Source organism: Dasypus novemcinctus, chromosome 3 (assembly GCF_030445035.2).
Source record: "Dasypus novemcinctus isolate mDasNov1 chromosome 3, mDasNov1.1.hap2, whole genome shotgun sequence".
Lineage (NCBI taxonomy): Eukaryota > Metazoa > Chordata > Mammalia > Cingulata > Dasypodidae > Dasypus > Dasypus novemcinctus.
The window spans coordinates 136918436-136944720 of record NC_080675.1 but is presented as its reverse complement, the minus strand read 5'-3'; the positions used below and the strand labels follow the sequence as shown (position 1 = coordinate 136944720).

Below are 26285 nucleotides of genomic sequence, written 5' to 3'. Positions count from 1 at the left end.
TTGCGTTCACAGGAGAACTAAGAATAAAAACAACAAATACATGAAGCAATAACCATTCACATTACCTTGGAAATCAAAACCATCAGCATTTATTGCCATCAAGGTACGAAAACATTGTTCTTGCAAAAGATGAGACAAATTCTGTATGTTTTATAAAAATAGTTTTAACATTTGGTTTTTCCTCCTATAATGATTTCATTTTAGAACCAGCTACCTTCATAACATAAAACCTCCAAATAGCCATGGAGAAATAAGATATTTGTATTTCTACCCCAGTTGCAGGCTACAATAAGATACAATCTTTCAAATACACAGTTGTATATAAAGAAGCTTTTAACAGCTGCATGAACCCCCAAGTTTGCAACACATAAGGTGTAAGTGTCTTATTTCTATAGCAATACAAGGAAGACTCCACAACAGAAAACTAAAATGTGAGTAGTCACCCAAGAAGCACACCTGGCAGCAAGGCGCAGCATGCTCTTGCCTGGGACTGGCCTCCACAGCCACATCCTTGATGAGAGCTCCCAAATTACACGTGGTTTTGGGTGTCCCTGTGGCAAGTGCCCTGAAAAGCTGCTGATTCTCCCTGGGGCTGATGCTCTAAGCTGAAGTCCACCAGCGTGTGGCCTGGGAGTGGTGCCCAGACCTACCGTTCAGAGGCCGTGGACTCCTCAGCCAGAGAGGTCAACCACCTGCCCACCCCCCAGGATGCCCACCCAAACAGGGTGGGTGTGGGTAGACGAGGTGAGGACAAGGGAAGAAACACTTTGGCAGATGCGGCAAATGGTTCCCAACTATTGGAAGGGGGTTTAAAGTTGGCATGAGGTCAGGCAGAGGACTGTCAGGCTTTCATTCTTCTTTCCTGGGAGAAACTTCTCAAGGCAAGTGCAGGCACTTGGCCTTCCTTAAAAAGAGAAAACTTTTCCCCAATACCAGCTGTCTTTTCATAAGAGGGTGAACATCTTCAGGCCATCTGCTCCCCTTTCACCTCTAGGGACCTGCACTGTGTATCTGAAAGTGGATTTACAGGCTTAGAGGAGAGAACAGGTGGTGATGGGAGAGAAGGCACCGTCAGTTCTCTTCTGGAGGTGGCCCCGACCCTGGAATACACTCTCTCGTGGGCTGCCCAGACTTCACGCAGTTTTAAACGTGACACCCAGGATCCGACCGAGATAGATGCACACCATACTTACTTCTGGGTTCTCAGTGGTTTGGTCCTCAGGGTCTGGGGGAATCAGGCCACCTCAGGAACTGGGAGTGTGGAGAAGCCTGAGGATCCCAGCTGGGCAGACTGCCCAGCCACAACCCTCACCCGCACCCCTCAAGGGCACTTTCATTTTAGCCTTCTTGACCCAGCTCTATGCTGGGTACTTATCAGGCTCAGAGGAAGGAAAGTCATTTTCAGTGTGATCTAAGCTACTCATTAAGGGTTGGACAAAGTCAGGAGAGGCGATTTGATCATCTGTTGCACTGCAGATGCTTCCTCCTAACTTGTCAAAGGCTGAGTGTCCCCTGCCCTTGAAGGATAAACTGGGGTCTTGGTAACAAGGACCTTCTGACACTTTTTCCTGAGGAATGGTTGCTCTGGGTCCGAGCCGGCCATGGCAATGCATCCCCACATGCGTGCAGCTCCCCCCAGCCCTGCCCTCTGTCCCTCCTCACCACCAAGACGTGCTCCAGGAGATCCAGGTAGCCAAGGCTGCATTCTGTCCCGTACCGCAAGGCTCTGGTTCGCACCTCTTCGCTGACATCAGGGTGGAAGGATGCTTGCTGAAGAGAGAAAACAACGACAACCACTAAAAACAAGAAGAGCCTGCCGGCGAGTGAATGCAGGTGGGGAGGAGGGGTCAGCTACTTAGCAGTTGTGGGCTACCCCGGACCCAGAGCCAGGAGACCTTAGTTCCGGAAATGACTCTGCCTTACCCTCAGTGACTTCTCTGAGAAACCCTCCCTGACTCCCTGGATAGAAGCAGTGCCCCTCTCGCATGTCCTGCCACTCCCACCTCTCTCCACAACAGGTTTTCTGACAAGAGTCTGTGTCTTGGCTTTGGTCATCCAGAGCCAGACAACAGAAGTGACTCGATCTGGTCTCTCTTTCTTTCCTTCCTTCCTTTTTTTTTTTTTTAATGTAAAAAATTCTACATGTAATGAAAAGCTCAGGGAAGATTCATGATTACAGCTTACAGCAGGAGACAGACTGTCCCAGGTCAGCCTGGCCTCTCTGCAGCCATGTGAGCTCTGACGACCCCTTGCTGTTCACAGACTAACGGGGCCCAGGTTCTCACCCCTTGGTCTGATGAAGCTGCAGTCACAGCAAGGTCTCCTGTCATCAGGGCCCCTTGGCTTCTGGGAAACTGCAGACAGTCAGCGCCCCAGCACTCTCAGAGGCACCATACATAACTCCTATCACATTATACACATCGAGATAAGCAAACCACGGCATTTGGTTAGCACAGCATCTTGTGCTTTTTTCTTGCATTTGAGACCTGCCAACTTGAGTTGTTCATGATGTATCATTTCAGACAGCACACCCATCCATGGGGCTGCCAAGTAAAATACAGAGCGCCCAGTTAGGTTTTAGTTTGAATTTCAGACACATGAGTAAATTTTGAGTCTAAGTATGAGATGCTCTGTTTTTTGATCTACTAAATCTTGCAGCCATACCCTTCAACTTTCCATCCTTCTTACAAGGGGTCTGTGAGCTTGAATTAAAAGTCAAAAAAAGCATTATTCTTGTGGGGATGTGTTGGTGCGGTTGTGATCTGTTTATTAAATAACATATAATATAGTGTGGACTTAGTACGGGGGTCTGTGGTTTTTACTTGACTGGCAGAGGGGCCTGCAGTACAAAAAAGGTTAAGAACCCCTAGCTCTATAGCCTCACTCTGGAAAGAAAGTGGAGGGGCTTACAAGAATACATGAAACAGAAAACTGCAAATAAATCATAAATGAGGACAAATGCAAAATGTACGTTAGGTTAAAAGATCAAGGCTGAAAGGGAGACTGAGCAGCCTGCCCATGTTTCTTCTGCTCAAGCCTGGGAGTGGGGGGTGCTGGTGGGAGCATTGTGGGCTCCCCCCTCACCTGCACCCCTGTAAGGGTGGCGTTAATTTGAGAGGCTAGCACCTGTCCCTTATGAACCCAGTTCTACTCCTCTGAGGACTAACACGCCTCATAGCAGGAACCAGGACTCCAGACCCACACGTTTAACCACTACTGCTTTTACTCATCCTTGTACCTATATGTCTCCAGCTGAGAGGCACAGCGCAGCATTCCTGATGAGAAGCCGCTGTGAGAAGATGTTGGCTATGATATTTACTACGTGACGTCACCTCTATTAGGTCACGTGCGAGGTCCTCATTTTAGGGGTGTGTGAGAGGTGAGAACGAGGTGCTTCTGTCCTGATGGTGGCTCTGTAACTTGGCAGAAACTTTGGGAAGTACAATCTGGCAATAATTAAAATGTTGTATCATTTGACCCACTAAATTTACTACTGGGAAACTTGCCTAAGGAAAGAATCTAAAGCACAAAAAAAAAAAAACCCACACAAAAAACAACAATATGCCCAAAGATGTTCACTGCAGCATAATTATTAAGTCCTAGACAATCTAAATATCTAAGGGGGAAAGATTATAAATACTATAATATTTTGTAGTCATTAAAAAGTTGGTTATAATGACTTACAGCAATATAGAAATAGTCATAAAAGGTTAACTGATATTATAGACATAAAATTGTTTTTAACATAAACATCTACACATGAAAGAAAGACCAGGAAGAAATACACACTGGAATAAACTTGGGGTGTAGGTAAATCTTTGTCTCTGCCTGAGGAATTAGCATACCCCATTCTGGTAAGATGAGCCCTGTGTAAGTCACTGTACCTCTGTTCTGCTCTGGCTTCCCTGCCGCCCAGTCCCAGGGGCTGTGCTCAGGCACAACCCCCCTGACCCTTCCGCTCTGGACGCAGATTTACCACTTGGCACCCCCAGTCCTAGTTCTCTGTAGACCCCTCATTGTAAACGCGCACTCTTTTTGCAAACTGTCATGTTTTCTTTCTACAAAGGAGGGGAATACAGGAAACCAAAGGAAATGTAAATGTTCATACGTTTCCTAAGTCCTATCCTAAGAGGAGTCTTAGGGCTCCACAGGGACACTTGCCATCAAGATTGTTTTGGTGTGTGAAGTTGAAACACAGACTTCAGAGATCTGGGCGGTTATTCTGTCCTGCAGAGTCACGATGGTCCGACCCAGGGACAAAATAATGGAGAGGAACTAAGTGGGAAAACGGCACCCGTACTTTTCTACTGGATCTCCTCCCCTGAAAACAGGGGGAACCTGTGTTAAGGAAGAGACTTCAGAGTCTGAACTGCCTTCCACTTCCAACTTAATTGTGGACTTTTTAGATAACTTCCCCTTTTTGTTTGATATTTATAATCTGGGGACAAAAGTACCCAACACTCCCCAATCACTGCGACCTTGAGGATTAGGGCTGAGAGGCCACAGGCAGCAGGAACAGAGTGGACATGAAGGCAGAGGACCAGGCTTCAGGGTTCTGATAGTGAAGAGCTGTGTGTCCTTGGGAATGCCACAATCTCTCTGAGCCTCTGTTCAATCACCCAACACACGGGGATAGTTACACTTGTCCCTCCCCTTTAGGATCAAATGACAGAATATATTTGGCAGCACTTCCAAAACTAGATACCAGACAGCACTCAGAACCATATTCTCCCCGAGTAGGTACCAGCCTCCTCGAGGTTATCCCTCCTGGCAGGTGGATTCCATTAAGCACATCAGAAGGGCAAACGCGAGTGGCCTCAGGACAGAGAGCACACTCCCTGCGCCAGCACTCGCCGCCCTTCATGAAGCAGGTCCTGCCTCCCTTCCCGCACTGCTCTCTCCACCCCACCCTCACTGGATAGGTGGCGCTGCCTCTGCCCGCCCTGCACACACTGCCTTCCCCTCACTTCACCCAGGTACCTCCGGCTCCTCCTTCAGAGCCCGGCTGAGAGGTCTCTGGCTTCCTCCACCCCTAGACAGGGTGCGGTGGCCTCGCCCCAGGTTACAGCATCCCTGGCTCAACACTGGTAGCATTTACCATCCTGCCCCCACCATCAGTTCTCATTGCTTGTGGTACTTACATTCCATAAAGTCGCTGCAAATGCTGAATTAGTGAATCCTGAACCATCGCTCCGGGGAGAAACACAGGGTTGGGTTCCTGAGAGCCTCTGATCATCACATTTTTATCAGCTGATCAATATATAATCTTGTTTTATGTTTGTTTCTGTTTAAAGACATCTTATTTAATCTATATTGCTGATTCGTTAACACTGCACTCATGGCCAACAGCACTCTAACTCAGGCCAATACGAGGCTTAGCTAACACAAGCAGTTTCTCCATCAGGCACATACAGCCTTCTTGTGCCAGTCAGCACTTAGCACTGTACTTGGGGGCCATTTTAAACTGCAAAACACTGACAACAAGTACAAAAATGAGAAAAATGTGACACCAAATGTGCCATGAAAAGGATCCTTGTTAATAGCATGAGAGCTGAAACAAGAAGGCAGAGGGTCATCTGTTTGACCTCAGCTGGGCACATGTGTGCCTGGCTGTACAAGTGTCCTCACATGGTAAGTCAATTTGGGGGCTACAAATAAATTTTAGCAAGTAAGCAAATATGCACACGTGGAATCCATGAATAATGAGGGCCGACTGTAAACATTCCTCACCCTCCAACACACGGGTGCCCGACCACGGGGGCACTCCTTGAGGGTGGAAGGGTTCTCCTCACCTAGGACTCCTGTGTTCAGAGAGTGCTGGAGCACAGTTAGCCGGGGCTTCCTGCATGCCCAGGCCCCTGGAGAAGCTAATGGACTTCAGAAAGAACCTAACATCCAGGAGAAACATGTACCACACTGGGCCAGGAAGCTTTCCTGAAATGAAGGCTGTGACAGCGATGGCACTGCCACCACCATGCTGAGAGACTCACGTGTCTGTTCAGCACTAACCTTGGCCCGCCCCTCGATTTACTGTACCGAGAAGCTGCCAGTAGGTCCCACTGAAAGCTGCCTGCTTGGTGCCTGGCCCTGTGCCTGGAGCTGGGGATGCAGAGAAAAATAAGACTAGACCTCGCCCCCACAAAAGCTGGCAGGCTACGGAGGGCCGGACCCCCCAGCACACAGCTGCAGTCATAACCCGCTAGAACCCACGGAGCGGTGCACAAGCGAAGTCCAGCGGAAACAGATGAGAGTGCCTGACTGCCTCTCCTTGCAAGGCAGGTGGGAGGAGGGTCTGGAGGCTGCTGGGTAGTGAGACATTTAAGCTGAAAGGGGAAGATTCAGGCTACACCCTCGAGGGGCTTTTAGGCCAAAAGAAGAGCAGATGTATAAGACTGTCTACCCAATCTGCAACAAACCGTTTTTATTTATTTTTCCACCCATTACCCCAATTCCAGGCAGCCATCACATACCACCTCTTTTCTTTTATGTTCTGGGCCTTCCATTTCATGCCCCATAACACATGCCTCTACAACATAGTCCAATTACAGGAAGGCTTTACATAATTAGATCTTGAAATTCCAAACAGGCAACCCTTTGGTTCGAGGACAAACAAAAGGCCTCCACTAAGTACCTGAGTCTGTGCCATCCTCTCCCCACATCCTGCTTCCACTGTAGAGAAAGAACAGGCTATAGGCTAGGAGTCCTGAGTCCTTGTTCTAGTCTTGGCTCCTTCTCTAAGTAGCTGTGAGAAGTAAAATGAGACTCTTGGATGTCAGTTTCCTCCTCTGCAAATTGGGAATAATTCATGTTTTAGCTAAGTAATTGGACTTTATAATCAGATGAGATCAGGGAATCAAGAAAGACTCTAAAAAACGTTCAATAGCATAATTACATGCCCAAATCCAGGGATCCAACCCCTAGGTGGTGACAGAGGAGTAAACCAAGTCCACTGTATTCTCCAAAGAGCTGTGGGCTGTATGCCTGGGTCACAATAGCCATCCCTTCCAAGGCCACACCAGGGCCTCCCACATCTGCGTGACTTTCTTGCCAGTCTCTCAACTAACCCTCAAGAGTTAACTGACGGCAAAGGCATCAGCAGCTGGGTCTATGCAAGAGGCTGATTTTGCCATTAAACCCTCTCTATCCCTGAGACTTGGGGCAGACTTTGACCACCCTGTTTGCTGATGCCAGTCTCCCACATCATACTTCCTCTTCTTGGCAACTCCTTAAAAAGAAGTCACACAAACAGGTTTCAAAGACCCTTTGAGATCTGCCTCAATGCCTTAAAAGGACATTCTTACACTATCAAGTTCTTATCAAGCAGAAAAAATATCTTAGGAGGAAACTGTGGTTCATCTTAACTCACACATTTGCTTGTGGAAACACTCAATGGACCCCAACGTAGAGCTGAAAATCATATTTCACAGATGTTAAGGAAGGCATTAGATGGGAATGGAGAAAGTAGGGGAGACCTTTTACTTAGGTAAGCACCAGCAGGCAAATGGCTGTCTCTGTGCTACCTTTTACTCCATGGGGTGGAGAATGGACAGTCAGGCCACTGGACACTGATCTTGACATTGACCTAGTTGGCCGCCACAGCAGCTGACTGGCCAGGAAAGGCTCAGATGTGACTAACTCAGTGAAGGCAAAATGACCAGTGAGGCTGAAAGACTGAAGTAGGTGGGCCAGTAGGGCAGGGAGCAGGGTGCCCCGGGGATCAGGGGTGCTTGGGTAAGTCCTACCTATAGCAACAAAATCCCAGGAACACCAGCTCCAGCACAGGGGATCCATTTCACTCTCTTGCTCTTTCCATTAAAACAAAAACAAAAACAAACTCTGGAGTTCTGAAGTAATAATTCCTCCTGCTGAGACTTCCCCAAGGAACTTCTTCCCCCTGACTGTTACAGGTACAGCAGAGTGAACAGTAGATGAATTGAACTGTGAAGACCCTACTTTTAAAATGCTACCAGTCCTGTTAAAATGTGGATGATAATCTCTAATATCCATGTTCTCTTCTTTATACCTTTTCACAGCTACAGCTGTGAAATTTTTTTTTTCTATTTCACTATGTGTATTTTAACATTGTGAAGTTTAACAGCTTTCATTCCAAAATATATCAAGTGTATTAAGAAAACACCACCTCATTTTTGGTGGGAATGTTAATAAGTACCATTCAAGTATAACCAAATCCATGTACACAAGAGTGACTGCAGCAAATAATTTCTTAGGGGTGCAGATAAGACTTTAAGAGAAGTAAACAAACGAGAAAATCCAGTGTTTGGGGCTCACTATCTTACACAATGCTTTAAGATTCTCAGTCTTTTTTTTTTTTTCAATCCTACCCATACTGAGGAACCTCTGGGAAGTCAGAGCTGGACCTCGCACCAGCTCCCCCGAGAGAATTCACTCCATTCATTTCCCCAGGCTCCAAGTGGTCGTCCCCAAAAGGGTGAAGGCTTGGGGTGCTCATTGGGACTAGGGGGATGTGGGGCCATTATGGCTCACTTTTTCTCTCAAATGATAAAAAACAAAATAAAGGTCATTAGGCTCCGCTTTCCCCGGCTTCCTCACCAAGCTTGGGGCCCAGACAGCCCTAGACCCAAGACGAGAAGAGTTTCTCTAAGATGTCTGACAAAGATAGTAAAAAGGCAATGCTTCAAAGTTCTAATTCACTTCATCACACAATTATCGCAACATGCCTCCTAGCATAAAGGGCTCACCTAAAGGAGGTGGGGGAAGGGTCCAGGCAGAAGAGGAAACCCAGTTTTCACTTGGAGGACCCAGAAAAAGACGCCATAGTTCCTATTTACTGCCCTCAGCATGGCCTCCACTACATTCTCTGCGAGAAGGCTTCCTGTCCCATTAGGAAGAATTGAAAGTAAAAGAAATGGGAGGATTAAGTCAACAGGACAGAATCCAACCCCAGGAAACACAACTACCCTAGAGAGCCACTTCCCACAGGCTGATGCATATGCCTTCGGCATTCGTTTTTATTACCACATTAAGGCATTAAGTTGCTACTTCTACACCTTCCAGCCCTTCCTTTTCTCCAGAACAACCCAATCAACTCACAAGAGAAAACTACCTATCCATAACAGCACCAGGGCCTTTACCTTGCAAGCTGTCAGCATATCTGACACGGCTTTCCGGCTCAGGTTGGCGGTAGCAATCACGTCCTCCTGTCTACAGGAATTCCCGGCTGCCACGGCTTTGGCTGTTGCCATGGTGATGCCTTTTGTCATCCTTATTGACTCTTCAGGTGATGATGTCTTCTCAGGTACCTCCTTTGACTGGAACACCTGTAAGTTAGAAGAGGTAGAAAAAACCAAAAAGGAAAAGACGAAAATAATTTATGTGCCTTCAACTGGGCTGCAGCTTGGCATGTGAAAATCAAGCCAGCTATAGGAAGAAACCATCAAATGGCAGGAAATTAGAAATTTAATTCTAACAAGTACAGTGATATCATTCTTGCTTCCAAGATTCTAGCACCAATAAGCCTTTGGCACTGCATTTATGGGATCGATATGGTGAGGGAGACGTATTAAGCCTTGACCCATTCATCTGCAGGAAGTGATACCCAATATTTATTGACTACCATCTCAGGGAAGGCTGATGTGAGGCTTCCTCTATTTTCTTCTCCCATCTCTGCTTTCCAGAAACTTGGCAGTCCTGACGCTGGTTCCAGGTAGGACTAATCTGGATGTAGCACTCTGGACTTAGCTCTCTCTCTTTAAGTGGGTGGAGGTTTGGGGGAAATGAAACATCCAGTTTTTTCTATTCTTAGCCTGTCATATAAATATAACCACATAATTGTGCAGAGGCGTTCATGTCGAGTGCGCCACAGTAACACTATGAATTTTTCAACATCACACATGCACACAAGCACCTTTAGAAAAGCGGAAATAAATGAACCATGGTAACTGAATATTCCACTTTAAAGTTCCACTTGCCAGTCAGATGAGCCGCTTCTGGGTCAGGCTCACGTCTTGTCTTTCTAACATGAACGGAGGGTGCCCTGGCTGTATGCTGAATGTCCATCTATCCCCAGACGAGGACCCCCATCCAGTCAGAGCTGCTCTGTCTTCAGCCTGAGGCAGCCACGTTTCAGTAGGGAATGCTTTCCAGAGGCCTTCCCTGCAGCAGAAGGGAGGACCCAGACAGCATTCCAGCCGTGGGCCCACTAGTCTCAAACATCACCACCACCCTCAAACTGGGCAGCTGCAATTAAGCAGCCCAGGACCCAAAATGCTTAATGCTCCTCCTGCAGGATGGGGGCTACACGCACAGAGTGTACTCTGTACTACGTGGCCCTCCCTTGTGGCACATGCTTTGGAAACCTCATCTATGTATGGAAAAACGCACTCTGCCTGGTAAGTCATAAATCACCCCGGTAGACTATAACTTTCCAGGATAGCTCCAATGTCAAATCTTATCTTTTATTGCCACCATTAGGTGTATCCACACAGGCCAGGAAATACCCAGCCTGGGTACCCGGATGAGTGCCAGGTAGCAGGGCTTAAGGATGCCACCATCTTTTTTTTTTTCTTTGCCGCCATCTTTTAAAGAAAACCAAAATCCACCTTTTTACTGTAGTAATATATGTAACCCAAGATTTTCCATTTTAACTACTTTCAAGTGTAGAATTCAGTGGCATTAATTACATTTGCATATTTTGTTACTATCACCAACACTCATTATTTAAACTTTTATAGTCCTTCAAACAGAAACTCTGCACCCACACAGCAATAACTCCCCATTCCCCTCATCCCCTGACTCCTAGTAACCTTTAATTTACTTTCCGTCTTTATGAATTTGCTTATTCTAGGTATTTCATGTAAGTGAGATGATACAGTATCTTTCCCCTTGTGTCTGGCTTATTTTATTCAACTTGATATCTTCAGGGTTCATCCACGTTGTCACATGTATCAGAACTTCATTCCTTTTTTTCTTTTTAAGTACATTTTTATTACAGAAGTTGTGAACTTACAAAACAATCATGCATGTGTGTAGAATTCCCATACAATACCCCTTTGCCAACACACCACACCACTGTGGAACATCTGTTACAGATTGAGATAATATCATCAAACTATTACCACTAACTATGGTCCATAGTGTATATTTGGCATATTTTTTCCTATAATCCCCTATTATTAACACAGTACATCTTTGGCATTGGTGCAAGAATATTGCAGTATTGCTGATAATAATAGTCCATAGGTGACATTAATTCTTTTTTTCCCATCCTTCTCCACATTCTCACCACCCTGCAATCGTGACGTACATCTATTCTAGTTCACAGAAGGACCTTCTTGCATTTGTACAATCAACCACAATTCTCATCCACCTCTGGGTTCTCTGTGTGATTCAGTTCCTCGATTATGCTCTAGCTTTCTTTCAGCTGACATTTACATCCCTAGACTATCCTTTTCAGACACAATCCCATTCATAAACCAGCTGCTACTCACTATAATGGTTACTATCAACTCTATCCATTTCTATACATTCACAGTTAATTAAAACTTCTACATAAATTAAGCATCAGTACTCCTTCACCGCCCTCCTCTTATCTTCTAACAACCTATACTTTAGGTTTTGACTCCATGCATTTATTCTTTGTATTTAGATCATATTAGTGAGACCATGCAATATTTGTTCTTTTGTGTCTGGCTTACTTCACTTAGCATAATGTCTTCAAGATTCATCCATGGTATCATGTGTCCCAATTTCATTTCTTCTTACTGCAGCATAGTATTCCATTATATGTATATACCACATTTTGTTTATCCATTCATTGGTTGATGGACACTTGGATTGTTTCCATCTTTTGGCAACTGTGAATAACGCCTCTGTGAACACCGGTGTGCAGATGTCTGTGTCAGTCTTCAGTTCTTCTGGATATATTCCTAGTAGAGGAATTGCTGGATCAAATGGCACTTTTATTATTTAGCTTCCTGAGGAACTACCAAACTATTTCACAGAGGCTGCACCATCTTACAATCCCACCAACACTGACGGAGTGTTCCTACTCTCCACCTACTCTCCAGCACTTAACTGCTGTTTTGTTTTGTTTTTTTTCAATAATGGCCATTCTATGCAGTGTGAGATGATACCTCATTGTCATTTTGATTAGCATTACCGTAATAGCTAGTGATACAGAACATTTTTTCATGTGCTTTTTTCCTCTTTGGAGAAACTTCTATTTAAATCTTCCACCCATTTTAAAATTGGATCATTTGTTCTTTTATTGTTCTCTGATCCCTTTTCAGACAATGGAAATCAAACCCTTATTGAATATGTGGTTCCCAAATATTTACTCCCATGGAGTGGGCTGCCTTTTCACCTTCTTAACAAAGTGCTTTGAATCATGAAAGTGTTTAAGTTTGAGGAGGTCCTATTAATCCATGTTTTCTTCCATTGCTCATGCTTTTGGTGTAAGGTTTAAGAACACACCACCTACCACCAGGTCTTGAAGATGATTTCCTATACTTTCCTCTAGGAGCGTTATGGTTTTAGGTTTAATATTTAGGTCTCTGATGCATTTTGAATTATTTTTTGTATAAGGTGTGAGACAGGGGTCCTCTTTTCTTCTTTTGGCTATAGATAGCCAGTTCTCCCAGCACCATTTGTTGAATAGACTGTTCTGCCCCAGCTAGTTGGGCTTGACAGGCTTGTCAAAAATCACTTGACCATGATGTGAAAGTCTGTTTCTGAACCATCAATTTGGTTCCATTTGCCTATGTGTCTATCTTTATGCTATTTCTATGCTGTTTTTGCCACTGTAGCTGGGTAATATGACATAAAGTCCGGGAAGTGGGAGTCCTCCAACTTCGCTTTTCCTTTTTAAGATGCTTGGCTATTTTGGGTCCCTTAACCTTCCAAATAAATATGATAATTGTGTTTTCCATTTGTTTAAAAAATGCTGGTAGAATTTTTATTGGGGTTGCAGTGAACCTGTATATCAATTTGGGGAGACCTGATATCTTAATGATATTTAGTCTTCCAATCCATGAGCCTGGAATGGTCTACCAATTACATAGGACTTTTTAAAATTTCTTTTAGCAGTGCAATTTTCTGACTACAAGTGCTATACATCCTTGGTTAAGTTTGTTCCTAAATATTTTATTCTTTCCTTTAGCAGCTATTGTAAGTGGAATTTTTTTCCTGACTTCCTCCTCAGATTGCATATTACTAGTGTATAGAAATACCAGTGATTTTTGCGTAATGATCTTGCATCCTGACACTACTGAAATCTATTATTAGCTCTAGCAGCTTTGTGTAGATTTTTTAGGACTTTCTAAGTATAGGGTCATATCATCTGTGAATACCAAAAGTTTTACTTCCTTTCTGATTTGGATGACTTTTATTTCTTTTTCTTGCCTGACTACTCTAGTTAGAGCCTCTAGCACTATACTGAACAACAGTGGTGGCAGTGGGTGTTTCTGATCTGAACAGGAAAGCTTTCAGTCTTTCACCATTGAGTACAATGTTAGCTAAGGGTTTTTCATATATGGCCTGTACTATGTTGAGAAAGTTTCCTTCATTTTCTATTTTTTACAGTATTTTTATCAAGAATGGATGCTGTATTTTATCAAACGCCTTTTCTGCATCAATTGATAGGATCATGTGATTTTTCTTCTTTATTAATGATTATTTTCTTGTGTTGAACCACCCTTGCATGCTGGTATAAAACCCACTTGAACATGATGAATAATTCTTTTAATGTGTTGTTGGATTTGATTAGTAAGTACTTTGTCGAGGAATTTTGCATCCATATTCATTAGGGAAATGGGTCTATAATTTTCTTTTTACATAATATCTTTATCTGGCTTTGGTATTAGAGTGATATTGGCATCATAGAATAAGTTTGGTAGTGTTCCTTTGGTTCAATTTTTTGGAAGAACTTGAGTAACATTGGTATTAAATCTTCTTGGAATGTTTGGTAGAACTCACCTGTGAAACAATCTGGTCATGGGTTTTTCATTTTGGGGAACTCTGATGACTGTTTCAGTCTCTTGTGATTGGTTTGTTTCTGTTTTTTCTAGGGTCAGTGTAGGTTGTTCATATGTTCCTAGGAATTTTTCCATTTTGTCTACATTGTCTAGCCTTTTGGTGTACAGTTGTTCATGGTATCCTCTTATGATCTCTTTTATTTCTGTAGGGTCAGTAATAATATCCCTATTTTCATTTTTTATTTCATTTATTTGCATCTTCTCTCTTTTTTTGTCAGTCTAGCTGGGGGGGGGTTGTTGATTTTATTAATCTTGAAGAACCAATTTTTGGTTTTGTTAATTCTATTGTTTTTTTTTGTTCTCAAATTCATTTATTTCTGCTCTTTGTTATTTCATTCCTTCTACTTGTTTTGGGATTAGCTTGTTCTTTTTCTAGTTCCCCAGCTATGTAGTTAGGCTACTGATTTTAGTTCTTTTTTCTTTTTTAATGCAAGCATTGGGAGCTATAAACTTCTCTCTCAGGACTGCCTTCGCTGCATTACATAGGTTCTGATATGTTGTGTTCTCATTTTCATTAATCTTGAGATATTTGTTTTCCCTCAAAATTTATTCTTTGACCCACTGATTGAGTGTTGTTTAATCTCCATATATTTGTGAATTTTCCTTTTTTCTACCTTTTGTTCTTTTCCAACTTTATTCCATTATGATCAGAGAAAGTGCTTTGTATAATTTCAATCTTGCTGAATTAGAACTTCATTCCTTTTTATGAATGAATGATATTATATTGTGTTTATACCACAGTTTATCTATTCATTGGTGGATGAACATTTGGGTTGCTTCCATCTTTTGGCAATTGTGAACAATGCTGCTATGAACATCAGTACGCAAATACCTGTTCGAGTCTCTGCTTTCAATTCTTTTGGGTATATACCAAGAAATAGGATTGCCAGGTCATATGGTAATTCTATACTTAACTTTCTAAAGAACCACTAAACTGTTTTCCACAGTGGCTGTACCATTTTACACTCCCACCAACAATGTATAAGGTTCTAATTTCTCCACATCTTTGTCAACACTGATTTCCTGTTTGGGTGTGAAGTGGCATGCCACCAACTTTTGAGTTGCTCCTGCATTTTTTAGTTTTTCCTTTAAAGTGTAGACTAAGCACATCAACCAAGGTGGACTCAATAAGCACAAAACAAAAGAACCCAAGTCTCCATCACCAAAACCCAGTGGACTTGCTCATGAATGGACCCTCAGAAGCTTATGGCTTCCAAGGGTGACCTTCTAAAGAGGTGGAACGACTGGCAGCAAAGGCCGGCCCCCCGGAAGTTCAATCTGTGATCACACCTCCTAGTAAAAAGAAATGTTTTGAAATCACTTGTTTTCAGCATACTTCTATTTGTAGGGACTAGGATAAGTCAATCCACCCTATCATGGGATTAAAAGAAATAGTAAATAATATCTGTATGACAGTAACACCAAGATGCCCTCACCCTACAGTGCTGAACAAGGCCTAAAAGACCACAGGGTCAATTTCTCTGAGATCAGAAACCTCAAACAGAAGGAAGCTGGATCTTAAAGGGAGATACCTGAGGTAAGAGTATCCCAGCTTTTTAATTTATTTTTTTAACAATAGGGGAATCTCAGGCTTAAAAATCCATGCACATATAGTAGCATGAGCTGTTGCTGATAGCTATAAAGAATCAAGAGGGCTTGTGTATAGCTATATATTGTACATGATTTAAACTCACGGCAAGTACAAACAGCCACACTGACTCTGGTTTTTGCCAAGGGCCTTCTATAATGTTTTGTTTTATGCTGCAATTTCAGTGGAATTAAATCTGAATAGTCCTATGTGATCCATTTCATTTTATTCCTTATCTGTTACTATTGCAAATTGATCCAAGCCTTCTAAATAAACTCTTGGGTGCTCAGTTATACAGTGGGCTCTCAACTACACACTAGGCAGGCGAGTGGGCCTCCCTCATTCAGTTGCACCAGGTAAAACCTTCCTGCTAAAACTCTCAGAGGAGCCCCATCCTGGGGGCCCAGGTGGGCTGCTGTTGGACAGAAGGGCCCGAGGGAGGAGGTGGCTGGCTCCTTACCGTGAGCTCCTGCTTTATGTACTCGATCGTGGCCTCGAGTGCCCTTGTGCCTCGGGTGGCCTCATCCTCCACTGCCTTTACAGTCTTGAGGAGGGAGGTGACATTGGTCACCATCACCTGCATGGGAAGAAAGGCCAAGAGAGAACAGGCAGTGCACTGGGGTCCACCCCCCCTCCTTTTAGTTCTGGGTCTAATAAGATAAACACCTCTCTTATTTATCTAAAGAGAAAACATCTCTCTTTCCTTAACTGAAGAAGGAATGCAAATACATATTCTCTCAATATTTTGTGTCTTTCACTCCAGCACTCTCCCTGCACGCTTGTCCCCACTGGGGTTCCCACTCTACCTTGGCAGCTCCCTTGAGCTGGTACATGGAGGGGTCATCAGCAGGCTTGCTGGCGGCTCCCTTAGTAGCACCAATGAGATCTGAAAGGGCCTTGGCCACATCTTTGATGGCATTGATCAACACCACCTGAAAGAGAGTATGAAGACCAGGTGAGTTGGGTCAAGCAGTCACCTGCTGACTTGAACACAAAAAACACAATGCACATCCAGGCTGGGGGTGTTTGGGTCAAGAAAAAGGAAGTTCTCAAAATCAGCAGCTTTCAAGCCTGCCAAACAGCCAAATCATCTGGGGAGATTCTGATGCAGGAGTCTGGTGAAGATCCAGCAGCTAGACCTCCCCAGGAGCAGCTGGGGCTGTTAGAATGGACAACTCTGGTCTAAATATACAGTGTTTTTCAATACCTCCTAGCTGGCAGCTATGCTGACAAGCTGCCTATGAAAAGATGACAGCAGCTAAGTAGACACCTGTGCCCCAGAACCAATGGCCAAAAAACACGGGTCTGCAAGGCCTCCATGGCATCCCTGCCCACCTCTCCAGCACTGAATTGCAGGTTCCTCTGCCTCGCTCAGCACACCATGCCACACTGGTCTTTTTTCTAGTCTTTCCTGCTTCAGGGCATTTGCCTTGCTGTTCTGTCTAGAATCTGGCTCTTTCTCATCACTCAGGTCTCAGCTCAAAGGTCATATCCTTGGAGACCTTTCCTGACCACCCTAGCTACAGACACCCCCCCAGACTCTGAATCATTCTGTTGGGCCTTCCTGTTGTACTTAGAGCACTTATCAGTATCTGCAGCACTTCCACACTGCCTTCTTCTTCCACTTAGATGTAAACTTCATGAGGATGGGCCTGGACTTCTGTTTTGTTCTGCATTCAGAACAGGGCTTGCACATAGCAGGTACTCAGTAAATATTGCTCATGACTGAGTATATAGGTGTGTACTCACACAACACTCATGATACCTTATCTAGGTTTACTTTTCTAACTGAACAGAGATCGTCAGCCATTTGACAGCAGGAGACATCTTTCTGCTGTGTGCTTGACTTGGAATCCAAAGTACTGGTCACCACATGATACTAGGCATTACATTTAAGTCTTTTCAGTCCTGTAGCTACAACTACTACTCGTATAATAATAATTAGAATAAATAACTTCTATGTACTAAGGGCAATGTGCTTGGTGCCACACCAGGCACCCGACACACATCATCTCACTGAATCACATCACCGCTTTTTCAAATGGAACTACAACCCCAAAGTCCACACTGCCTGAGCCGGGAGTGGCGGGGCTGGGATGCGGCCTCTGGTCAGTGTGATCCTAAGGGTCCTGGTCCTAACCTCCACACCAATGCTCTGCTGCTCCAGCTCCTCATCTACAAATGGCCTTAGCAATGCCAGTCCTACCTCACCACACTGCTGAGGATAAACTGGGATAACACACGTGGAATATCTTAGAAACTCTCAAGTCCCAGCAGACTCCTGCGGAAACTCCTGCAAGCATAGCAGGAGTGTGATCGCACAGCGTCCTGCCCTCCCCGACCCCCTCCGTTTCCATCCTGTGTCTCTGTCTGCCTCCTACTCCTGAACCTCCCAAAACCACTGTGCAGGGCAGTGGTCACAGCAGGAAAGGGGAGAGAGGAGACTGAGGTACAGCCAGCAAAGGTCAGCAGCCAATAGCCAGGACACACTGCCCCATCTCTGCTCAAATGACAACTCAGAATTTACTTTTTTTTTTTGCAGGGGAGGGACATATTTTACTAGCAAGGTCTCACTAGAAGTTGGTGCCTCAGGATATCTGGAACATTTGGGAGACTTTAGTGCAATTTGACACATTTCCCTGTGTTCAAAGATTTAAATCATCTCTGGTCAATACATTTTTTCTACAGCTGAATCAGGTTAGGAGAGTTCCAATTCCAGGGACCATGTCTACAAGCCTTTCTTTCCTCCATGAAGGTAAAAACAATATAGGCATGGATTTCTGTGAGTGCTTAGAATTCCAGAGGGCAGCCAGTATGAATTCTGATGCTATCAAAAAGAAATCCAGCAGAAAGAATAAAAAGCAACATAAGGAACGTTTCTTCCTAGAGCTACATCCAGTAGAGGATATCAGAAAGGATATCATGGTCATCAGCACAAAGCTGTGGCCTTGCCATTAACTAGCACAGTAGCTGTCTACCTGGGCACTGGATGGTGGAGGGTTTCTACTCAGTTTTGGTCAAATGGGCCAAAAAAGACTAGTTTGCTGAATGAGGATTAAGCAGTGAAAACTGAAGGATTTACCATTGGATGGTGCCAGGAAAGAAAAAAGAGAGGGATTTTAAGTTTTCCACTCTGGGATTGGGTAGGATCGATTTACTGATGTTGAACAAACATTGATTGGGTATCCACTATGTGCCAGGAACTGTGCTGGGTCCTCACAAAGATTAATACTTTCAAAGATTAATTTCATTTCAATTTTAACTTCAATGATTAATAAACCAGTTATTGCCCTTGAGGAGTTTATGGTCAAGGATGGGAGACAACCAAGGAACCAAGCAGATGGCTTCAATGAAACTGCTAAATCCAAAGGAGGGAGTCTCAGGAGCTCAGAGCCCCTCCTTACCTCTCCAGCTTCTCAGATCTCTGCCACCCTCAGGGCCAAACCTCTCAAATGGGTGGTCTCCAATGTGCTGACTTTGCCTCTTCACTCTCACCTGGCTCCTGCCCCACCATTCTACACACACAGCCCTTGCTGAGGTCCCTAATGTCTTCCATGGCTCTAGGACAGTAGCCAACTCTCAGACTTTCATCCCTTTTGATAACTCAGCCTTCTCTGGTAGGTGGAAACACTCCCTCTTCTTAATGCCAGACCTTCCTGAGTTCCTCCTCCCTGCTACTGCTGCTTCTCAATCTTCTTGGGCAGCTCTTCCTCCTTAGTATGGTCCTCAATATTGGATTCCTCAGGGCCCTTTCCTGGGCTGCCTTCTTCCACTCCAGGCTTTTCCTCTTCTGTGGTTGCCCTCACTACCTACATGACAGCAATCCCCAAATGCATGCCTCCATACCTAAGCAGGAATATGTCCACTCACTAGTTCCACCTGTGTGTCTCATGGTACTTCCAACTTAATATGCCCCAAACTGAACTTACCGTCACCTCCCTACCCAAGTTGGCTCTTTCTCCGGGGAGCTATACCTCAGTGGGGCCTCCAGCCTGAAATATGCACTCCTCTCTCCCCCTTATTTTCAAACTTTCACAGCATTCAATCATCAACCCCAGCTGAGTCTTCCTTCAAGATTTCTCTCAAATATGTCAGTTTATCCATCTCCACTGCTACCACCACAGCCCAAGCCAGTCTTTTACCTGGATAACTGCTTCCTATGATTTCCCTAAAGTACAGACATACTCACACACTTAAAGTGTGCTTTAAAAAATCCTATTTGCCTTTAGACTTCTTCTGAGGCCAGGCATGCCATGCTTTGTGGGAATGCAAGGAAGACCTGTTCCCCAGGTCCACTTGTACCTGGGTCTCGGGATCATCTGAGCCCAGGCTGGCTGCCCCCAGCTTGACCACCTCAGCAAGCTGGGTGATGGTGGCTGCTGAGGACTGAGCTGCTTGGGCCAGTTTGTCTGGAGTGGACGCAGCCCCTGATACCAGCAGTTTTGTGTCTTCAACCAAGGCCTTGGCTGTTTTGAGAATGTTCTCCCTGAGAAAGAGGCGAGGGGGAAGGGACAGGAGAGGGGAGACAAAAGCTTGATTAGTTGTGGTTAGGAAGAAAAGAAACCCTTCCTTGGGGGCTCTTCACTGCAGGGCTTTAATGAAGAGAGGCAGGGGCTTCCCTCTCCCCTTATCATGGGGACTTCCATCTTCTGTAGGCAAAATTGGGGAGGCAAGTGAACCCAGATATCATGTATTCAATTAATACTAAGGCTTCAATTAAAGATTCAAGCCCACCAATTTGGCTGCTTTACCCCAATCCTGTAGCTAAAATAAAAGGTCAGCTTCTTTTCTGTGGCTCCCACCATCCCCTTAAAATATTTCATAGATACAGGGAGCTGGGAGGACACATGGGTTGGGGCATTTTGACCAGGACATCAGAGCCCAAGAAACTGGGTTCTGAGAGAGATGACAGAGCACCGGGAATCTCCTGCCTAGCTCAGTCCTGTGACTGAAGAGAGAAAAAGAAAGGACTGACAAAGATTCAGGGCTGTCCAGCAGCCTATGGGGAGTCTGGCAGGCTTTGACCCTCTATCCTCCAGTCAGGTAAGAGCTAAACATGCCTGTCACTGCAACACCCAATCCTGTTCGGGTCAGTGAGTAAGAAAGTCAGTGGACAGGCTTTCTGGCTTGGAGAGCAACGAGATCAGAAGGCTACGCTCTGCTGGAGCAGGCTGGATTTGGGACTGTGAAAGGCAGTTCAGACATGACTCCATGATTACAGTTGGAGAAAGGGGCGTATTTCAATTACATGGTCCACTCTTCTCACTTGAACATCTTGTTGAAATCAAAACGGATAACTGCATTGCTTGCTCCTGGACAACATCTCCAAGTCGCTGAGGGGTTTCAGAGGCAGGCCAGCCTGAAGATCTCCCTGCCCGGGAAGCTCTGGACGGCCTGTGCTCCCGTACCTGTGGTCTGCGAAGGTCTCGTTGTTCTCTGCATTCAGCGTCCCTGCGGTTGCAAACATGATGGTGGTGTCCAGGTCGGCGATGATCCCAGACACAGCAGTGGCAGCTGTGATACATGCCTGGGTTCCCTTGTTTCCAGCCTGGAGAGCTGACAGCACCAAGGACACCTGTGGGCAGAAACCAAGACAAGTAATGAGAATGCCCAGGGCTGAGGTAGGGAGGACATTCCACTCAGGATGAAAGAAAAAAGATGCCAGAAAGTGCCCTGCCCTCTGCGAAATGTGTGCGAGGTGGCAGGTGTTTCCTGAGCATCTCCTAGATGGCTGCTCTTCTCTGAAAACAAGTCACAAGTCAAGGGACTTCTGGTTGGGAGGAGGGTTAGGTAGACGCAACCATGATGTGTAAGAGATACCAGGTGGGGATGGGAGGGCAGCAAGATTAGAAGAGCAGGGACATGTAGCAGGAGACTAGTTTCCAAGAATGAGCAGCCTCTGCCATGGTTGGCCCTTCTCCAGGTGTCCTAAATCAGGACCCTCTGTGGTAAGAAGTGGCAAAGCAGAGGCCAGCTCAGGAAGATCATGTTGCTTGCCCACTCATGCAAATTTATGCAGCTTGGACCACTGTGCCCCTTTCTAGTGCTCCTGCTACAAGTTATAAGAAGGAATTCTACAGGGGAATTTGGCAAGAATAACTTCAATAACAAGGAAAGGCTTTGAAAGTAGGGAAAATGCCTTCCTTGAGCAGAGAGATTTATTTCCTCATTCTGTGGAGCCCAGGGAGGCCTGGATGCTCCAGGGGGCTGCGGGAGAAGGTCAGGCTGCGGCTCAGCCTCTGTGAGGGGCCGGGACAGAGGGGCCTCTGTAGCAACAGCTTCCAGTTGAGGGATTCTCCCCATCCGCCCCTAAAGTCCTACTGTCTGATTTCTTAAACAAAACTGAGTTCTATGTTTTCTCCAGGCAAGGGGAGAGGGAAAAGCCACACAAAGCACAGACAATTTAGCCAGTCCTCCAAGCAAAGTCAAAATAACTGACTTGAAAAATGATTCCCAGAAATAAGCAAAGCAAAAGATTGATATATATCAGGTGAATAACCTATTGGGAATGAAAGGACATTACAACAGGGCATCATGTTATCCAGGGAAAGTTTCCTGGGAGAAATGAGTTTTGGAGGCCAGTTTTCAAAGAACAGCTAGTATTACTAAATGGTTAACCCCATGCCTGGCACTGTGCCAGGCACTTTTCCACAAAGTAGCATATTAAATCTTCACAACCCTCTGAGCTTAGTTATTTTATCTTTAATCCCCATATCGCACATGAGTAAATCAAGGCTTGGAAAGGTGAAACAGTTTACCTGAGATCCTAGAGCCCTACTCACTACACTATGTGACTCTTTCAAACAATTGCCTTTGGAGTTAGAAAGTGCAAGTCCCAGCTCTTCCATAAAGGAGCATGGGACGTCAATCAAGTCACTTAACTATGCCCACATCACTGTCCTCAGTCTGCAAATAAAGAGGTTGCACAAAAGGGATCCTTAGCACTTGGGAGCCTCTTGAGAAGGAAGACAAAAGGCATAAATTGCCAAAAGGCCTTGCAGGACAGTTTCCAGCTCAGGATTTCCCTGTAGGAGTCTCCTGGCTGCTGGCAGGGACTCTGACATGGTCTGTCTGCAGACAGCCCTTCGAGAAGTTTGCCCACCAGGGGCCTGACCTTCGCAGGCCACTCACTCTCCGTCTTCTAAGCCTATGGATGCCCCACAGTTCCCGGGGAACACTTGGGCGATGAGGGAAGATGAGAGAGCCTACTCTGCTGCATTATCTTTGGTTTAGTCTGCCACTTATGTCCCCAATGACAGTGCACAACTGGGAGCCAGCGTCAGTTAATCTGGCAGGTCTGAGCCAAGGGCTGCTCCTTACCTTCTCAGTGACGGCCCGGGCACACTCGATCAGCTCCCTCTTGGTGTAGCTGTCTGTGGGACACACCTGGAGGGCCCCTGCCTTCTGGACCAGAAAGATACAGCCATGGCCCAGGTCTTGCACGCGGGTGCGGATCTGGAATCCAATCTGTGGAGGGAAACCCATGTGGGGGAAGGAGAAACATGAAGGACCCTGCTATCAAGATCTTCCCTACATGGAAAATTTCTCCTCTGTCCTATGGGAGCCTTGCTAGGAAAATTCCACTCCCATCAGGAGACTGGTGAAGTATGGGCTTTGGCTGACTTTGCTTCCCTTCTCAAGAGATTGTAAAATGCCCACAGTCCCCAGGAAGTAAACCTGTACACCCCACTCTCTGATCATAATGCCCTGCTAGCGCTTGTTGCTTTTTTCTGGTTTATAGTTTCTATGTAGCCTGAGCCACCTGGTAAGAATGTTAATTACGTGACTTTTGTGGGATAATAGAGTTTTTCATTCAACAAGCATTTATTGAGCCTCACCGTGTGTCAGAATCTCTTCTAGGCTGGTAATACATTTTATTTCATTTATTCCTCACAACAACCCTAGAGGGTAATTAGAGGTGCAAGCGATATTGCTTTAAAGTATTCAGCATATTTTGAAGTGTTGAGATTCCTGCAAAATTGCAGAGTTTACCAACTAGAAACTCCCTTCCTCAGCTGCACCACAGCGTGAGATTGACCTTACTGAATCCAGCTTTCCTTTCTTTCAGGCCAAGTTTGAGGTTTCCTTAAAAAGGTATATTTTTATAGTCAAAGGCTCAGGAGGCACACATTCTTTAAATGACCACTGGCTGTGTGATTATAAGGTACTTAGCCTAAGTTCCTTGGCAGGTTGAGAAGCCAAGAGAGCTGTGGATAGCTGCCAGCTGTCTCCTTTAAGGTATAATGAATTCCACCTCAGCCTCCCCCAAACTTTGCATTCCTCCTGCTCTGTTTCACATCAATTTTCACTTTGGCCTGATCAATGAAACTGCCATAAATAATCTGCCTTCCAGCCCATGTAAGTAACTAAAAACAAAACAAAACCAAAAAACATTAAGCATGAATCAATACGGGTTCTTTTCAAGAATCCACAATAGCTAGAAGGTAATGGCTTATCCTTCTAGCATCTATCAAAATAGTTACTAAAAGATTGTAGGTGTGGATAAAACCTGGTGCTTTTAGCCACCTGGATGCCATCTTGCTATCACCTCATTAATTCAAGTTGAAGGAAGGGTGACTTTCGGGAGTGGGGCTGTAATGCTCACTCTGTCATTATTGAAACACATACTACTTTTAGGGAAAACGGCTATTCCTTTAATGGTTTAAGGCCTTAATGACTTTAAACACATTTAGCAGAAATTTTTCCTAGTCCAGAAAGTTGAGCTTCTGCTCTTTTGGGTGTCTATTTTACATTGGGAGCTACAAAAAGTTTACAAGTAGGCCACAGATCTCAAAATGTTAAAGCTCTGCTGGGAAAGCCACTGGAGAAGAATGGAGAAAGGCATATTTATGGAATTTCAAAATAGAAGAGACCTTACTGGTTCAACCTCCCCATGTAACAGATAAAGATACTGAGGCCAAAGAAGTGATGGAATTTGTCCAAGACCACACAGCTCTTCTCTGGCAGATCTCGGTTAAGGATCCAGGTTGTTAATCCTAAACACAGTGCTCTATTCATTAGATCAGTGCTTTTCTAAACTTCTATTTTTCCACTTAACAGACTTCTTTCCCCCAAATGAAATGTTTTTTTGGAACCTTAACATATAAAATAGATAGCAGTAATTTGTTGTTAGTATACTCTTCCTTTATGAGTTAAAGTTTCTCTCAAGGATATTGACTCAATAAAAAGTCAATAATGAGATTACATGAACCAAAGTTTTAAGGAGTAGGATAGGCATGAAGGCAAACTGTGGCCTTAGCCACCAACTCATTACTATATTTTGCATTGGTTGCGCAGTGTTGTGAAAACCCTGTTAGGCATGTAAATATCAGCAAATGGGAGCACTTTTCTCTTGATTCCCCAACCACAGCAGTGAATGCTAAACAGCAGTCTGAAGTCTGTACAAAAATAACTCAGCAGCCCAACTTAACTCACTGGGTGACTCCCAATGGGTTAGCATTTAGCCTAGGACACTCAAGAGAACATGCAGCTTTTCCTAAGTGTTTTAAATAGCTAAATTATGTTTAAAAGGTGAGACCTGAAATAAGCATGTGCAGAACCTCCAAAGCTCCCCCTGGGTGGGGGCTCTGAAGGAAATAGTTGGAACGATTGTGCTGGAAAAGGTCCAGGCTTTCAAACAGCATTCCCCCAATACATCTCCTGCTCCCTTCGGAAACCAAGCCTGAGCTTTCTGTTTGCAGAATGGCAGTGCACTGTGACTAACGCACACCTCTGAAATCACCCTGGGCATTGGAGGGAGAAGGGTCCTGCCATGAGCTTTCTTAAAGCTGAAACCAATGGGAAGACAGATGATAAATGGGAATATATCCCCAGCAGCACTCTGGTGATCCCTCAACTCCTCTCAGAGGGCTTTGCTTTGAAAACACACCCAAAGTCCTGCTGCTCAGCCCCTTTCTTGGAGTTGGTATAATGCATGCATCAAGGGACTCTGCAAATTAAGAGGTGGAGCTGGTGCCACTGATGGAATTCCAGTTAGGAAGCTCCAAGGAAAACTAGCACCAGAAGGGAAGGGGATGAAAAAAAAAGACAACAGGTGCAAAAGTTCTGGCTGACCTGGGGCTTTGTCCTGACAGTGATCTCCTGAGCACCTGGAGGTCCCTTAAGTCTTGGCCATACAAACCTCATATACTTTGCTGCACACGCCTATCTGGACAGCTCACAGGAGGGACTTAGGTATTATCAAGGACAAATGGAAGTGTCACTCACTCTATTTATAGGCTGAGAGGGGTTCATGTAACAGGAGTAAGGGATTCCAGCCCATCCCCACCCCGCTCACCCTCCCACAGGTGTGGGCAGCCTGAGCAGTAGAAAGGACCACAGACCCAGCGACCAGCTCTGCCCTATCCCGGGCCTTTGGACTCTCTGGGCGAGCCCACTAACCTCATGGGGCCTTTGTTCCCTTGCCTGCGAAACTGAACAGAACCTGCCCTGCCCACTTCCCAGGGCTGATGAGAAATCCAAATGAAAAGGTGCATGTAAAAACATCTCAAAGTAGGAAGTGCCATGTGAAGGTTTACTGCTGAAAAAGAGGCAGCTTGGTATGGGGGAGAGAACAAGGGTTGTGATGCTTGGCAAACCTAGGTTCAAATTCTGACACTTCTGTTATTTACTTGTTAACACTCACTTATTTGCTTACTTAAAACATCCACTTACTTGAAAATATT

The 26285-nt window shown here is 44.9% G+C and overlaps 1 protein-coding gene across 11 annotated transcripts in view; it reads right to left on the bottom strand.

Annotated features, from left to right (window-relative positions):
* The window catches only part of TLN2 (talin 2), a 476435-nt gene that overhangs the window by 37210 nt on the left and 412940 nt on the right, over positions 1 to 26285 (bottom strand). For all 11 annotated transcript variants that reach the window (XM_058294297.2, XM_058294301.2, XM_058294305.1 and 8 more), the window contains 7 exons: positions 22921 to 23067; positions 21009 to 21175; positions 19903 to 20086; positions 16407 to 16532; positions 16061 to 16177; positions 9114 to 9299; positions 1663 to 1770 (listed from right to left, as the gene is read on the bottom strand). In XM_058294297.2, coding sequence (XP_058150280.1) covers positions 1663 to 1770; positions 9114 to 9299; positions 16061 to 16177; positions 16407 to 16532; positions 19903 to 20086; positions 21009 to 21175; positions 22921 to 23067 — 1035 coding nt within the window. The remainder of the gene's footprint in view (positions 1 to 1662; positions 1771 to 9113; positions 9300 to 16060; positions 16178 to 16406; positions 16533 to 19902; positions 20087 to 21008; positions 21176 to 22920; positions 23068 to 26285) is intronic.